At 38.0% G+C, this 18,205-nt stretch overlaps 1 protein-coding gene across 1 annotated transcript in view; it reads right to left on the bottom strand.

The window, feature by feature from the left end:
* The window catches only part of LOC134326313 (zinc finger protein 345-like), a 104,020-nt gene that overhangs the window by 1,396 nt on the left and 84,419 nt on the right, over window positions 1-18,205 (bottom strand). Inside the window, exons 3-4 of the mRNA XM_063008463.1 lie at window positions 13,381-13,388; window positions 49-1,301 (exon numbers count right to left, since the gene is read on the bottom strand). Of these exons, the coding sequence (XP_062864533.1) occupies window positions 49-1,301; window positions 13,381-13,388 (1,261 nt within the window). The remainder of the gene's footprint in view (window positions 1-48; window positions 1,302-13,380; window positions 13,389-18,205) is intronic.

The following is an 18,205-nucleotide window of genomic DNA, read 5'->3' as shown; positions in this document are numbered from 1 at the left end:
ATCCGCACTATAAGCAGCAATATGGGTCATTCTCTTATGTGAATGTGCTGGTGTGGTGTACTAAAGGATCTTCCTTTCACTAAAGTTCTTTTCAGACAGTGAACGGTGATATGACTTCTCTCCTGTGTGAATGCGCTGTGATGTAGTTTTTCTATGTGAATACGCTGATGCCGTTTGAGATTATTTTCATGAGCAAAAATCTTTCCACACTCTGAGCAGTGATACAGCTTCTCTCCTGTGTGAATACGCTGGTGTACTGTAAGGGCACTACTTTGAGTAAAACTCTTTCCACACTCTAAGCAGTGATACGGTTTGTCTCCTGTGTGAATGCGCTGGTGTACTTTAAGGGCACTACTTTGAGTAAAACTTTTTCCACACTCAGTGCAGTTATACGGTTTCTCTCCTGTGTGAATACGCTGGTGGTTTTGAAGGGTACTATGTTCAGCAAAACTCTTTCCACACTCTGAGCAGTAATATGGTTTCTCCCCTGTGTGAATACGCTGGTGTTTTTGAAGAGTACCATGTTCAGCAAAACTCTTTCCACACTCAGTGCAGTTATATGGTTTCTCTCCTGTGTGAATACGCTGGTGTTTTTGAAGTGTACCATGTTCAGCAAAACTCCTTCCACACTCTGAGCAGTAATATGGTTTCTCTCCTGTGTGAATACGCTGGTGTTTTTGAAGGTTATTCTGTTGAGCAAAACTCTTTCCACACTCTAAGCAGTGATAGGGCTTCTCTCCAGTGTGAACACGCTGGTGTACTTTAAGGTCACTTCTTTGAATAAAACCCTTTCCACACTCTGAGCAGTGATAGGGCTTCTCTCCAGTGTGAACACGCTGGTGTACTTTAAGGTCACAACTTTGAATGAAACTCTTTCCACACTCTGAGCAGTGATGTGGCTTTTCTCCAGTGTGAATACGCTGGTGTACTTTAAGAGCATTACTGTAAGAAAAACCCCTCCCACACTCTGAGCAGTAATACGGTTTCTCTCCTGTGTGAATACGCTGGTGTAATTTAAGGTTACTGCTTTGAGTAAAACTCTTTTCACAGTCCGAGCACTGAAATGGCTTCTCTCCTGTGTGAATGTGCTGGTGCCTTTGGAGCGTACTCTGACGAGAAAAACTGCTTCCACACTCTGAGCAGTGATATGGCTTCTCTCCTGTATGAATGCGCTGGTGTTTTTGAAGGGTACCCTGTTGAGCAAAACTCTTTTCACACTCTGAGCAGTGATATGGTTTCTCTCCTGTGTGAACACGCTGGTGTTGTTGGAGATTACTCTGCTTAGTAAAACTCCTCCCACACTCTGAGCAGTGATGAAAGTTCTTCATGTTTATGCTTTGATAAGACTGTAGAAACTGTTTCCTTGAAAAGCAACAGAAACAAAGAAACAAGTTGATTAATTAGAATTACTTTTACTACATTAATACCACAATAATATTAAACTCTTCACCTAGTAATAAAAACATTAAATTCACTTCACGTCTAAGAGAGAATCTGAATTCAAAGAATGACAGGATAAAATACTTATAAATACTGCAGATATTAATAATTAAATAACTATAAATAACTTGATGTAAATAAAGATATAAGAGATCTGACTTTCTCAACATCAGTCCTGCACCAAGCAAATCTAATCCAGTTCATGACAGGACTAATAATTAGCTCACAAGTGTAAATCTTTGGTGTGCTGGGAGTAAAAAAGGCTTCATAAATCACCACAATTATGAGCATAAAGCTATTTTAAACAGTCTGAATATATTAACCTAATAATATTAAATAACATCATAAAATAAAAAGAACAACAAATGCAACATAAATGTAAAAGAAACAAACAAGAAAACCCTTTACCTTCCTGTTAGAATCCTGGCAGCCACTTTAACAAAGCTGGTGTCTCCAGCAGGTCGTTTCTAATGAAGAACGTGCAGAAGATCCTTCTTACCAAGTGACTCAGCTACAAGTCTAGAGTTTAGTCCTTAAATAGAGCTGAGGACAAAGACCCAAGATGAGTTAAAAGCTCTGCATTGGTCAATCATCAGCCAACCATTCACACCTTCTTGTGTGAAGTACTAGCTCATTATCTATGGAACGTGTGCAAATGAAGTAGATGGAGCCACAAAGCATGCAGTGATAAGTTGCTTTTGTTTTGCCTTGTATGGGAGTCATTAATCATTGATAGATCACTTAGCTAACTTAGGTAGTCTAATGTTTGCTATTGCTAACCCCCACATTTAATTGCTGCTTATAGTGACACAAACTGATAATAGTAATAAAACTTAAAAATTGCTTACAGGGAGAGAATTCTTCTTTTTGGTTAACTTTGTTGTCTAATTTGTTTTCTCTTTGAATAAATTTACATGTGCACCATTGCTGAGTGTGCCATGTTGCCAGTTCGATTTTAGTTAGAAAATGATCCTGGGCCAGTCTAAAATCAACTTTTTCTTACAGAGAGGGACCAGTTCTGTATGATGGATTTGTTATTTGTCTGGCCCAACTTGAATTATGCCACCAGTATGCTTCTGAAATTGCCCCTTTGAATCAATTTTCATGTGCACCATTGCTGAGTGTGCCATGTTGGCAGTTAGATTTTAGGTATAGAATGAACTTGGGCCAGTCTAAAATCAACTTTTTCTTACAGAGAGGGACCAGTTCTGTATGATGGATTTGTTATTTGTCTGGCCCGACATGAATTATGCCACCAGTATGCTTCTGAATAAAAATAGGTTTTCCTTACAGTGGAAATGCAGCCTGAAAGAATGAATTGAAAAAATATTTTACAAAGTAAATTTTTTAATTATATTTGAATTACATTTTTACATTGACAATATCACGATGAGAATCAGCCCAAAAAAATTATGTTCACGTCTTCATTTAGTTGATTTATGTCGGTAAAATATAAAGTGTGCAGCAAATATCCATGGCGAACGCTCCCTTTATGAATAAGGAACCAAACGAATCGGAAGCCGCGAATAAGTAACTAACTTCAGCCTCGTAATTTTTTATTAAGTAGAAATAGCGCGACTGCCCAGGAAAAAATTTACTGTGAAATTTCATAGTAAAACTGTGAAATATTTTACAGTTCTACTATGAATTTTTGATGGTAATTTGGCCACTTCATGGTTCTACTGTGAACTTTCACAGTAAAACCATGAATTATTTCAGTTTTACTATAAAAAAGTTCACAGTAAAACTGAATTAGTTTACAGTTTTACTATGAATTGATGGTAATTTGGCCACTTTATGGTTTTACTGTGAAATTTCATAGTAATCCAGTTGACAGTTCCACTGTGAACTTTCACAGTAGAACCATGAATTATTTCACAGTTTTACTATAAAAAATTTCATAGTAAAACTGTAAACCCGAATGATTATTTTACTGGGAAGTTTAACAGTTCCAATGTAAACTTGGTAAACAGTTTTAAAAGTTTAACATCAGCTATGAACTTAATGTTCATGGTTTTACTGTAACTTTTAGTCCCTTTAATTGTGGACATACTAGTACTGTTGCCTTTGGATGCAATGCCTAAAACAAACCCCAAATGACCTGTATAAAATAAACTTAAAACTTCATATAAAATAAGCACACTAGAATTATTATGAAGAGAGAAAAATGTACAGCCTTACCACTCAGAATTGTATCTTTGGCTTTTTGCCATTTAATGAGCAATGGTGCAGTTTCAAACAGGCATAAAAACAACAGTTAAGGATAACTTGGAAATGGTAAATTAATAAAATATTTAACAACTTTGCATTGTACATGTACAATAATGGTAATAATAATAGGCAATAATAATAAGAATAATATATAATATTAGTTATATAGTAAAATAATTATATTACACTTATGAAGCTACACTGATCAGCCATAACATTAAAACCACCTCCTTGTTTCTACACTCGCTGCCCATTTTATCAGCTTCACTTACCATATAGAAGCACTACAATTACTGACTGTAGTCGATCTGTTTATCTACATACTTTTTAAGGCTGCTTTCTCCCTGTTCTTCAATGGTCAGGACCCCCACAGGACCACTACAGAGCAGCTATTATTTTGGTGGTGGATCATTCTCAGCACTGCAGTGACAGTGACATGGTGGTGATGTGTTAGTGTGTGTTGTGCTGGTATGAGTGGATCAGATAAAGCAGCGCTGCTGGAGTTTTTAAACACCTCACTGTCACTGCTGGACTGTGTATAGTCCACCAACCAAAAATATCCAGCCAACAGTGGCCCGTGAGCAGCATCCTGTGACCACTGATGAAGGTCTAGAAGATGACCAACTCAAACAGCAGCAATAGATGAGCGATCGTCTCTGACTTTACATCTACAAGGTGGAGCAACTAGGTAGGAGTGTCTAACAGAGTGGACAGTGAGTGGACACGATATTTAAAAACTCCAACAGTGCTGAGAATGATCCACCACCTAAATAATACCAGCTCTGTGGTGGTCCTGTGGGGGTCCTGGCCATTGAAGAACAGGGTGAAAGCTGGTTAAAAAAGTATGTAGAAAAAACAGATGGACTACAGTTGTAGAATTGTAGAACTACAAAGTGCTTCTATATGGTAAGTGGAGCTGATAAAATGGACAGTGAGTGTAGAAACAAAAAGGTGGTTTTAGTCTTATGGCTGATCAGTGTATTTACAGTGTTATCATATAATAATCTAATTTTAATATACAGTATAATATAATTCTATAATTGTTATTTTTTTATTTGAATTCTATAGATACATAATAATAATGTATAATCATAATTAATTTAATATGCATTTATTTATGATTTATGAAATAAATTAAACCTCTTTTCTATCAAGCTTGTCCACATTGTTAAATTTGGTGGAGAAGAACACCTTCTGGACCTTTTTCCCAGGGAAAAGTTGCTCAGCCACCTCTGGAAACATAAAAAATACATTTGTTTGATCAGCAATGTAGACTAACATAGACTAACAATATGTACTTTGGTGGGCAAATCAATATATAAATGCAAAGATATATACATATATAAAAATGTAAGAATAGAAAAATCTATAAAAATGTATTTAAATGAACATAAATATCCGTGTTAAGGTTTTAGGCATAAGACTGGCCTTACAAATTATTATACAGTGTATAAGAGCACTGGGTCTGGGCCCTCATATACTACTGTATAAGAGCAATATGGCTTGAGTGAGAGTGGGGTTGGTAAAGAATATACCCATGGCTGTGATTACCTGCCTCTGGCCTTGTGTTTCCAGCCAAATCATGGGCATGTGTACATCTTTTACTAACCCCACTCTCCCCCGTGCCATATTGCTTATATATTTGCTTAAATATTCTAGTGTGAGTCACAGTGAACTTACCCGTTATGGCTCTGATTGTGAGCCTATCTGCAGCTGGTTTGACCGGTCGGGTTGGGTCTTTTGTTTGGGAGGAGCGTTTCCCACTCAAGGAGTGAGTACCGCAGTAGTCCCGTCCAAACACTGCCTCAGTTAGGTCTCCAACAAATTTTGAGACACTTGAGCAGCCCTTCAAAACGTTCCAGACATCTCTTCTGAGTGTGAGCTCTTTAGCTGATGTTTTAAGAGTCTGAAACCGAGCACAGTATTTAGAATTACAAATTGTCTCATATATCTCATATATTCTCAACAACATAATCAGTGCTTTTACAAATTTATTTTGACACAGGTTTCCTCCCTAAAACTGCATTTAGGTGCTTGAGAATCAAAATATTCATGCTTAAACACAAAACTTACAACATGTTCACTGGCAACATCAGCACAGTCTTCTTCTGTTGCCAATTCCGTCTCTTCTGTCTGCTGCTGTGGTGTGTGTAGTGGTGTTAGTGTTTTGAGGAAGGCATGATCTGAGATTGTCCTTCCTAATGCTGCTTCCTTTCTTACAGTCTTAACTGACTCTCTGGGCTGCACTCTGGTCTTGAACTCCATAACGGTTTTCTTAATATCAGCAACGACTGCAGAAAGATCTTTAAAAAAAAAAACAGTACAGTGTGTTTTGTTTTTAAAAACTACCTGTTGTTTGAGTGGTCAGTATATAACAAGAGATAAACCATCTTTGATATCATTAATTTTTATGTTGCAGAAAATATTTATTGCTGAAAAACATGACTTACCTTCACCTGCACTAATATACTGCCGCAAACGTTCTCTTTCTTTACTTTTTTTATCTTATGCTGCAGTATCTCTATTTTGCTGAGTAGTTCAGACTGGCTTAGGTTGGATCTGCATATACCATGTGGATCATCAGAATTAGATTCGCTAGTAGACTCCTGAAAAAATGATCCAACAATGAATAAATGTCTGCAGGAGTGCAATAAATATTTAAGTGTGAACAATACACAATTTTGCATTTCTTCCATAGTAGCACACCCAACAGAAATTGAAAACTTCAGGACTTTAAGCATACATAGATGGGTGGGTGGACACAAAGGTAGATGAATGGATAAATAGATTCAGCAGATTCAGCACCATAACTGTAGAGAAGCAGGCAATTGTAGAGAAGCAGGGTAGTTGTAGCCTAGCGGTTAAAGTACTGAACTAGTAAGCAAGAGGTCGCTGGTTCAAACCCCACCACTGTCAGGTTGCAACTGTTGGGCCCTTAAACAAGGCCCTTAACTCTCAATTGCTTAGACTGTAAATGGCTTTGGATAAAAGCGTCTGCTAAATGCCGTAAATGTAGAAAAGCGAGTTGTGAGCTGTTTACAATATATTTTAACACAAATCTGAACTAGCACTTACATCAAGTTTCTGAGTTTCAGGCCTCCGTGTAGTTCTCTTTTTTACATCATCATCCTAAAATGAAATGTTTTAGAATATGTTGTTATCTAGGGGTACCAAAACAGTGAACAGAAAAACTTTAAACAGTTCTTTCGAAGTGTAAATGGTCTTGGTTATAGATCCAGTCAGTTATATTCAGTGAAACACCAGGTAAAATTTAGCAAAACATTTTCTTAATTTCGGGGTTACGTCCAACAAATATGCAACTGGGTACAGAATAGCTAAGAGCATGTTAGGCTACATTCTGAACATGCTGACTAACATTTACAGTGTTAAAATCATTTTAATCATACAGTATTAAGGTCCAACTTGATTTATAATTAATCTATTAAAACGAAATGATTTGTTGGGCATAGGGCTGTCGCAATTGGTCGACCTAGTTGATGACATTGGTGCTAAAAATGCATCGACGTCAATATTTTAAGTCGATGCATCGTTTTTAAAACTATGTTTATAAATGATCCTTTTTAATTTCTACAATGTTTCCATTCATATAAGCGTTCATATGATTCCCTCAGCACTACTTGCTGTGTACATGTGTACATAATCTAAGTTGTATTTGGTCCAGTCACTGCAGCAGTCAGAGGCCGATTGTAAAGAGCTTTTAAAGAAAAGTTTTCCAAGACCCAAATCATCAAAAGTATGTAAATACTTAAAACTGGGACAAAACAAAAGGTGGTTTGTACACTGTAAAGCTTTGATGGTACCACAGAAGAACTAGCGCGATGTTGCTTCATTATGCTTCTTAATCACGGAGATCTTGGAATATCATATTTATTAGTGAGTTCAGTTAGACCGCCACACACTTTGCTCAGTTGGGCTTGTAATTTTTGTGGTTGCGGTGATTAAAGCACAAAAAGCTTCTCATGTGAAACACTTACCACTGTGAAGTATGTGAAGGAATTTTGGAGTGAATGTGTAGGTTAGAATCTGGGCTCATTCTGTCATTACTGTACGCTGGACTTAATGAGACGTGGCTACATCTAACTATTTTATTTCTGCTATAAGTTTAAGCACCTTGCTTTGTGTACTGAACACCATAAACATAATATGTGATCATATGAACATAAACCCTGTTTACATTTAGTTCTGTGTTATATTATTATGCCATACAGTTTGTTGTTAAAATAAAAAAAGCTTAAATGAGATTAGTCTATAGATTAATCGATATAAAAAAAGTGGCAGCTCTAGTTGGGCATGGCCCAAAAGTTAAGAAGGCACACTCATTTGGCAGAATATTTGACTCCTTAATTCAGATCAGTACTGAGGTTCCATGTCATATCGTACATGCAAAAAGCTTTATATCATCACACATTGTCATGGTACCTCACTGCAGATTTGAGTTTTAGGTCCACATGTTTCTGTAGAATTTAGAGCTGCAACAATTAATTGATTCGTTGTTTTTAGTGATTTTAATTGATTGGTGCATTTTATAGACCAAGCAACTAATCAATTAGGAAAATAATAGACAGATTAATCAACAATCAAAATAATTGGTAGTTGCAGCCCTGCTCTGCACATGGCAAATTTTAGGGGTGGGGGGTCTATCCTACAAAAACAAAAAACTGCATGTAAACTCAGCTATAGTGAACCTTTAACAACCAAAGACGCTAGTGCAGTCAGAATTGTTGCCACCATCATGAACATGGGAACCCCTTCTTACATGCTGAATGAAGGCATCTAAAATACCTGTGTTTTTTCTGTCAAACACTGGGATTCCACATTCTTAACTTCTTCTGCTCTTCCTGACAAGTGACCCTTTTCCTGCAATAAAAAATTCTGTTATTAACTTCATATTTAATACCTGTGGTGGCACAAATGCATAGGTTGTTGGGCTTAGGTGGTGTGGGCACTGGACTTGGGTGGTGTACCCAATGGTAGGGAAAGCTCTCAAATGTGTGTTGATAGAAGCTATTTCTGAATAAATCTTCCAACTTTGATTTACTGCCTTCATCACTCCCATTTAAAGCACATTACTGGTTTTATCACTCCTGATTAAAGTGCACATAAGCACTCCTCATTTAAAAGAAAATTTTGGACCTCCAGTACAAGTGTAACTTGCAGGTTATGTCAAGTTCACACTATATGACTTTCCAAGTCGTCAGGTGACTGTACAGTTCACACTACACGACTGATCGGCGATAGGGGGTTTCACACTACACAATCTATCACCAACTGGAATCGCAATTAACTTCTCTGGTCTCAAAAACTATGTTTTGTCACACAAGAAGTGACGAGGAGTTTAATGACCATGTCCAAAAATGCATGTCAACAAGTAGTAAGCATTCAAAGTTTGTGCGCTGATGTGCAGTGTAAAAGCACGTAGGAAAAATAAACGAATCTGAGCAAATTTGGCTACATGGCCAGCAGGTATTGTTCTATAGTAAGTTGGAGGTGTGACTGGAAATTTTATATACATTTTTACATAACTCATAAGTTTCTGCTTTCTTAGAACAATTAGCAGAGGTAGAAGTGATTTTTCAAGGTTTCAGAATTCCAAAGACTGATACTGACCTTGACACACACCCACACAGCCATGTTCCTAACAAACTGACCATTCTTGTAAAATGATGTGGAAAGTCGGCCTTGAGCTGGGTTGCTGAGCAGAGTTAGCCTTAAGGGGCAGTAAAGCGGGGTATAAATACTGCGATAGGGTGGACAATATCCACCCTTCTCTCCTGTAAAGCTGTGTGAGTGTTTATATGATGAGAGGGTCCTCAGCTGAATTTGCTTTCACTATTACTTCGGTTGTCTGTGTCAATCTTTAAGGGTTATTTTGAATTCCCACAACAGAGGTTAATAAATATTTTTTGCAATGCAACATTGGTGTTATGTTTTGTAAAGAACGATAAGGTCAGAAATACTGTAAACTTGAGTGCATGCCCGTGTCCCACCTTCCCTGCATTTCCCCTCACCCTGTATCTCGCCTTCTCATTGGCTGTTTGACACTGCACTCATTGCCACTCAGCCGACTCACATCAAGATATTTAGCAAGCTAGATATCTCTCTTCAGTCGAGCGGCTCAGATCGAGTTGTTGAGCAGTTCACACATAGCGATTGAGAGCAGAGTTGCGAACGCCAAGCTGCTCCTGAGCTGGCAGAACTAGCGGCGACCAGTCGGCAAGCAAAAATCAGGGCAAAAATCGTGTTCTGTGAACTAGGCATTAACGTCCATGTTTAATTGATGTGTAGAGATATGTGAATAGATGACATTAGAGGTGGATTTTCCCGTAAGATATATTAAAAGCATTCGCAAACTTTTCTATTCACATTTCTAAGTAATATTTTCTGTAAACGTAATGACAAATTCAACCTTGTGTTCATACATTTTCTTTAGTTGCCAGCAAACTTACTTTCTTATCGGTTAGCTTTTTTTGGATTTCACCAGCCAGCTGCTGAGAGGACTTAACTTCCTGCATCTTTTTCAACTTTTTTACCTGCTTTGACATAGAACCATCTTTGTCCTGAATAGAGCAGTTGTCCTAATATATAATGAAAGAGACACATAATGAACAAAATTCCATAGAAAACACTAACGTGACTGTAAGCTGTTTGAATCCCTTCAGCTAGCTTTAAACAGACCTGCCAACCTTGAAATAATTTTATGAGTACAAATCATAAAATTTGTATTTTACAGTCCAGTCCACCATCAATGTGCACTCCACCAGTGCCCGGCCACCACTTAGACTGCGGAAGCAAGCAAGTATAATACTTTAACTGAAATTTTATTATCAGAACAGCTTGACAACGGTGTTGCGGCCATTACAATAACAATAAAAATTAACAGTACAGATTACTTCTTTAAACTGTTTTTGCTATCTGAAAACAAACAAAAGTGAACTGTAAACGGAAGACATTATTTGTAAATAAATAAATAAAAACATTTAAATAAATGCAAAAATACAGTAGCTGTTATCAATATCAAAATCTATGTACAAACAACAAAAGAACATTAAAATTTACACATTTACAGTTGCATTTGTTAACTTGCTAAATGTTGCAGATTTGGCTTTTTTAAGAAGTGTGTCGCTGAAAGTCTCTGTGTAACAAACTCTGCCATTGGAGGCAAACATGACTTTCCTAGCAAACAGAGGACTAAGCATCTCTGTGATTAGGCTAGCACGATATTGTGTTTTGTTTTTATTAACAAGCTAAAGATCCTTTCACAGTCTGCGTTACTGTGGAAAATCACACAGACCCCGAGCATAACTGTGGAGAGGTTTGCAAAAAGTTTCTTCCCTCCAGCTTCCATCAGCCCCAATTCTCTCCAAGCTTCATCGGCCCGTTTGGCAAGAACACCATCATCCAAGGCAGTGGATTGAAATAGCCGAAACTCCTCCTCCACTTCATCCACTGTAATGCCATTTCCCAACAAACAAGGGAACCTGTCTATAAAGTATGTGAGTGAGGAGAATTTGGCTTTTTGCCGTCTGCTTATATCAGCTACTGAAGCATGATGAAGCAATTTGTCCCTATAGGGGAATTTAGAAAGCATGTAATCAAGGGCTGCTGTGAAATATTTCCTTACATCCCTAAAGAAAGCTCCAATAGGTAAGCTAGCCTGACTCTTGATAAATGTCTGTGTGTCATATCCAATAGACAGCTCCTCATCAGGCAGCTGAAGTTCACTGGATTTGTAAAAAGTGGGTTGGCACCCTCTCCCTACTTCCTCCATCATTTCCACAACACACTTAGGTTTGCAGAAGGCCAACAACAATTTTTGTAACTCCAGCTCCAATGACTGCAGCAAGGTGGGCACACATGTTTCTTCTTTCTGCAGGTTCTGATTGGCTGTTTCAAACAAGGTACAGCTCTTTAAAAAAAAAAGAGTCTTCTTTTTCTGCTTTCTGTTTGCACAAGTCCTTCTTTTTGCCCATCTCTTTTTGTTGAAAAACAAATTTGTTTAGGTCAAACACCTTGGGGACTTGAGCTGACTGCTGTGTAGTGCTAGGCCCAACCCTTTGCTGACTAGTGCTAGGCCCTGCCTGCAACTGTGTAGTGCTAGCCTCTGTCTGCAGCTGTTTGGGTGTAGGCCCTACCCTTTGCTGTGTAGTGCTAGACCCTACCCATTGCTGATTAGTGCTAGGCCCTGCCTGCAGCTGTGTAGTGCTAGGCCCTGCCTGCAGCTGTTTGGGTGCAGGCCTTATGTGTTGCTGTGTGGAGCTTGGTCCTGTCTTGGACTGTGTTTTCTGGTGGACTTTGGTCTTCAAAAAGCTGGAGGACAAAGTCTTTGAGACAGCAAGCTTACCCGAGGTAGGTGTGAGAGTTGAGGGCTTAGGGGCAGTTGGGCTCTTCAGAGAGGGATGAGCTGAGGATGTCAGGGGTTCCCACTGCTGGAGGAGTCGAGTGACACATTGGCCAAGAGACAGCCATCTGGTTGAGGATAATTTCAAAATCTTCCTCACATCAGTGTCACACAGCATTTGGAGGTCACGCAGCAAAGCTTTCCTCTTACTACTCTTGTCTAGGTAGAAGTAAATCATGATGAGCGTATCTTCAATGTCAACACGTAGACATCTTGCGGCCTTTTCCGCAGCTATGTGCATCAGGTGGCATGCACAGCCCACCATGTAAATGTTAGGATTCTGTAACTTAATAAATGGCGCAACACCTTTTTTTAACCCCTGCATGACAGAGGCATTGTCGGCAGCAAAGCTTACACAATTGCCCTAGGGTATATTTCTTTTCTTTAGTTCCTGGTCAATGAGATTGTATATCCCTTCGCCGGTAGACTCTCTGCACTCAACAATTTTTTAGGAGTACCACAGCTACTTTTCCAACACTGGGATCAAAGACACGAACAACCAAAGGATAGAGCTTGACATCGTCCATGTCAGCCCTAGTGAAAAAAAAGTGTACTTAAATGTACTTAAAATATACTAAGATTTGTCTAAGTATACAATAAATAAACTAGCAAATGTCTGTACTTATTTCAAACATGTTAACAATATATTAATGTCATACTTTGAGAAGTAAACTTTTATCATACTATATCATATATACAAAAAGTACACTTTTAATAAATACATTACCATGAAGTATACTTTTAGTTACATTTAAGTTTAATTTAATTTAATATACTTCTCATATACTTGTTTTCAAATACAAATTTATCAGTATATTTATTTATGAGCACTGTAATGACATATGTAGTAATACCAACCTTATATAGGTATACTTATAATATAGCGGGGGCCAGTGCCCCTGTGACAACCAGCTTGGCCCCCCTACTGCCCCCCTAATTGCGAACTTGCAAACACACAGCGACAAAGCTGCACATCAAAGTAACCCACATTTTATTAAGTAATTGGCCCCTCTAACATAGCCTCTGACCCCTGTCTGCGAATAACCTTTTTCAAGGTTGAAACACCTTAAATCTCCAACCAGATATGATTGGCAGTGACAAATATGGAACCTGATGCTTACTGTCTCGTCAGGCAAAAGCAGGCTCACAGTTCACACTGATTGTTTTTAAGGAAACACTGTATGAGGTAGGATAATGGAAATGATTAAAATAAATAACATTTCTGCATTATTATTATGAACTACAATTATACAAAGCACAAACAATACATCTAGTATACATAGTAAATAGCTTTTTTTGGGTGTTTTTACAATTTTACCTGCGGAACACTGAAGAACAGTAATCTGGCCCTTTGGTTAAAAAGTTTGAGGACCCCTGGTCTAGAACCTCCACTGATTTAACAACACCGTCAGGTTAATATTGGACTAACTCAACGTCTTAATTTTAACAACAACATATTTTACATTATTGATAAAACCTCATAAACAGTTGTAGCGTCTTTTTCAATAATTTTTCGGGTTGTTATGGCTACTACGCTGCGCAGGGGGGGGGGGGGGGGGGGGGGGGGGGGGGTTGTTCTAGGCACAAGCAGCAACTTTATCCCTGAACGGACGTCATGATTCGCGTTGCGAGAAATCCCATTCATACTTCATACTTCAGTGGCGGGTCTCATCACGGTGTCTGACTGAAGCGCAAGGCGGGGCGGGGCGGTTGGGTGAAAATGAAGCGCTCTGATTGGCCAAAAGCACTCCAATCACGCGCAGATTTCTGTGGCTCAGCGGCGTAATCAACTTGACAACCTGGCAACAACTTGACTGAAACTGGCGAAATACGAGATCAAACGACATGCGTACTTTAGAACATGGAATCGTACAAACGCACTAGGAGGTCAAAATGCGTGCCCGTACATGTACATGTTGGCAGGTCAGTTTAAATCCATGAACTGTAAAATGTTCACACTGCACCACAGCTTTTATTAGAAAAGTGCTAAACTTTAGTGATTTACACATAGACTAAATTCTAGACATCTGTCAGGTATCTTTATATTATCTTAATTTATAACATAAACCTCCAGCTGAGCAGTAGCACTTGATGAATGCTTTGCAAATATATTTATATACATCAATCTATATGACTGGTCCTCACTTAAATACCTCCATTTCAATTTAAATTCATACAGCATTTTCAGACTTACGTCTTTATCATCATAAAATCGCTTTGGCTTCTTCCTTAGCCTCTTTCCATCCTCAATTTCCTGTCCAAGGAAATATGCTTCTTCTGCCACTATTAAATTTGCTTTATCATCTGGGGAAAAACATTTAAAGTGATATGTTTAATTCAGTGCAGTTCAGAACTATAACAGCACGGTAAACTAATTACAGTGGTGCCTTGAAACAGGACATCAGTTGGTTCTGGGAGAGATGTTGAGTATTTTTTCACATACGGAAATTATTTTAGGCTAATATAAAATAATGGGGTTGTTTTTGACACTTATACACTGACAATAACACTAGTATAATGTTAAAACACTGACATACAATTGAAAACATGTAAAACATGTAAAAAATGCTAAAACATGTAAACAAATGTGCTAAAACAAGTAAAATAAAAGCTAAAACATGTAAAAATATGCTAAGACCTGGGTTATTTTTAACTTTCTGAAATGGTCACTCATTATAAATAAAATTTCAGGGATATTATTGGCATTCCTGTGCATTATTATAAAAGTTCATGACTTACCATCGAACTTCAAAGGCTTAGCAGGGCACCGCCTAACGAACGTCTTTTTCCCAATCCTCACCTTCCAGTTTACCACAACCGTCTGACCGTCAACGAGATCATCTGTGGTAAGGTTTTTGTGTCCTTCAATTAATTGGGACTCAATTACACTGGTGGCAGGAATATCATCTTCAAAAAAATACACTAGAGCATACTTTGGCAAACCCATGTCGGAGGATAAAATAACTGAAGACTGTAACACTCAATTTGTATTTCGCGCGCAAAAACTGAGGTAAAATCTGTGTGGAGGCAGAGACGATGGATTGAGTTAACGGTCTCAAGTCAAGCGCGCATGCGCGGACCAGGTGCAAACAAAAATCTGAGGAGACCGTAGGTAAAGATTAAAGAAGATTGCATATTAAATGATGGTGTTTGAAGAAGAGGGGTGTGCAATGAATACGCGTAATACAAGGCGCTATAAAGTCTATCTGAATGATAATGTGCCTATTCCACGCACTACAAAACGAAGATATACCGATAGTCATTCTATTTCGCCCATGGATGCAAGGAACTCTGCTGAAGTTGCGGCAAGTGATGACCGCGACATTGCGGTTTCGCATGAGGAAAAAGAATTTGGCTCGCACAGTCCCATTTTCATGCACGAGGAAGATATTGAAAATGTTGAAGAAGACGACCGGCATGCAATGGATGGGAGACCACATGAGCTGGTCACAGAGTTTATAGATCCTGAACGTGAAAAGCTAAGCTTGAAATTGTTCTGTTTAGTTACACACTGTAAGTCTTAACACTTAATTTAATTAGATATAATGACTCAGTTTATCAACTTGTTATTAACACTCGTTTTAAATAAGTTATTGTAATTTGTGGTTGAAAAAGTTTTCTTACTCAATATTCTTAATTTAAATTCAATTAAAAAAAAAGTTTCTGTATTCAACCTGCGCACTTCGTACATCTGTCACTATACGGCAGTGGGAATTTCTGGATAAATTGCGGGGGAACTGCACGTCGCTTATATAATTGTCGGGATTACCGTGATACTTGTGAAACACTGATTTGGTAAGTAAATGTTATTATTATTTTATCGTAAACTGTTGCACCGTTGTGTAGTCAGCGTCAGGTTTATGTGCTTTCTAATTGTGAAGAAAGTTAGCGTACAGTTACATCACGGTGAATGATTATGTTTAGCACCCAGGTACTTTTATTAGAAACGACATATATTGGCCTTATCTGCTGGCCTACACACTGTCAGAATCACTGACTTATGTTTTAATATATGTTTCCATGAATATTTATAGAATAATTCCAAATAGTCTGTTTTCTTTCTTTCATAGATTTTCTATTGGCTGCGTGTATATTTATACTAGAGCTATTATCCAATCATATTTCAGTCGTCATGTGTTGCCAGGGTCAAAGAAATCTGCCTTAAGGCTTTAAAATCAGTAGCACGGGCGCCTCCAATAAACGGCAATGAAATTGATACAGTATCCAATCAGATTTTGAGTTGGCGTTGCTAAAGGGGTTGCTAAGCGCCTGGCTATGTCCAGGCGCTCAATTACGTTGCCGTTTTAAGTCCTCTGATTGGATGGTTAATGCCAAGTTCACACTACACGACTTTCACATGTTATGACACAAATTCCACACTTCCACACTGTTCTGGTGCCTTACAAGTTGTTATGATGGCTTCATTAGCTATGTTTTTATATTAAAATGCTTTATGAATATATTAAAATGCTTTAACAGCAACCATTTTTTCATGCTATGACAGGACTTTAAATGATCTCATGTTACATCAGTTTTTATGCAAGTTTTTTGTTTTATTTCAGAATAAAGTTTATGTTTTTGATTGCCTTACTTTTTTCATGATGTAGTAATATCATAACACATACTTGCCACTGATGTGGCATATTTTCATTCTACTACTGCTACTTTAATCAATAAAGAACTTAAAAACAAATTAAGTCATGAATATTCTGATGTAACAGGATAATTTGGAGTATGTCATTCAGTGCAACATAAAATCATCATACAGTGCAACAAAAACATTTGCTTAAAATAACTGTAACAAGTAATTATTATATATATATTTTTATGTGAATGCAAGAGAATCCAGGCCTGCTTTATAGAAAACAGAGTTTGATTGGGTTTCAAATAGAATAGAATGTGTAGCAAAAACATCTTGTATACAAATAAACAATGCAAACAATGCACAGAAAATTCAAAACAGAGTAAATACAGTTTCTTCTGAAGTTTTAAATCTTTTGTAAGAGATAAACTAAACTTATAAATTTGAAATGGCTAAGATTGTTCCTTGTGTGTGTATTTTGTCATAAATTAGTCGTTGCACTGAATGACATTTTTGTGCCCTTGTTGTGTCAACAACATTAAAACTATCAAATAAGCAAAATGCTGAGAAAAAAAATACATATTTACATAGGTGACACATTTGTGCACAATATTAAATGAAAAAATTATACAATTTAACCTTTTTTTTTTTTTGGTACTTGGAACACCCTATTCGTCTTTCACCCATATACAGTGTATCACAAAAGTGAGTACACCCCTCACGTTTCTGCAGATATTTAAGTATATCTTTTCATGGGACAACACTGACAAAATGACACTTTGACACAATGAAAAGTAGTCTGTGTGCAGCTTATATAACAGTGTAAATTTATTCTTCCCTCAAAATAACTCAATATACAGCCATTAATGTCTAAACCACCGGCAACAAAAGTGAGTACACCCCTTAGTGAAAGTTCCTGAAGTGTCAATATTTTGTGTGGCCACCATTATTTCCCAGAACTGCCTTAACTCTCCTGGGCATGGAGTTTACCAGAGCTTCACAGGTTGCCACTGGAATGCTTTTCCACTCCTCCATGACGACATCACGGAGCTGGCGGATATTCGAGACTTTGCGCTCCTCCACCTTCCGCTTGAGGATGCCCCAAAGATGTTCTGTTGGGTTTAGGTCTGGAGACATGCTTGGCCAGTCCATCACCTTTACCCTCAGCCTCTTCAATAAAGCAGTGGTCGTCTTAGAGGTGTGTTTGGGGTCATTATCATGCTGGAACACTGCCCTGCGACCCAGTTTCCGGAGGGAGGGGATCATGCTCTGCTTCAGTATTTCACAGTACATATTGGAGTTCATGTGTCCCTCAATGAAATGTAACTCCCCAACACCTGCTGCACTCATGCAGCCCCAGACCATGGCATTCCCACCACCATGCTTGACTGTAGGCATGACACACTTATCTTTGTACTCCTCACCTGATTGCCGCCACACATGCTTGAGACCATCTGAACCAAACAAATTAATCTTGGTCTCATCAGACCATAGGACATGGTTCCAGTAATCCATGTCCTTTGTTGACATGTCTTCAGCAAACTGTTTGCGGG

The sequence above is a fragment of the Trichomycterus rosablanca genome, chromosome 14 (genome assembly GCF_030014385.1).
Source record: "Trichomycterus rosablanca isolate fTriRos1 chromosome 14, fTriRos1.hap1, whole genome shotgun sequence".
Lineage (NCBI taxonomy): Eukaryota > Metazoa > Chordata > Actinopteri > Siluriformes > Trichomycteridae > Trichomycterus > Trichomycterus rosablanca.
The sequence above is the reverse complement of the archived record's forward strand: the minus strand, read 5'-3'. Positions and strand labels throughout refer to the sequence as shown.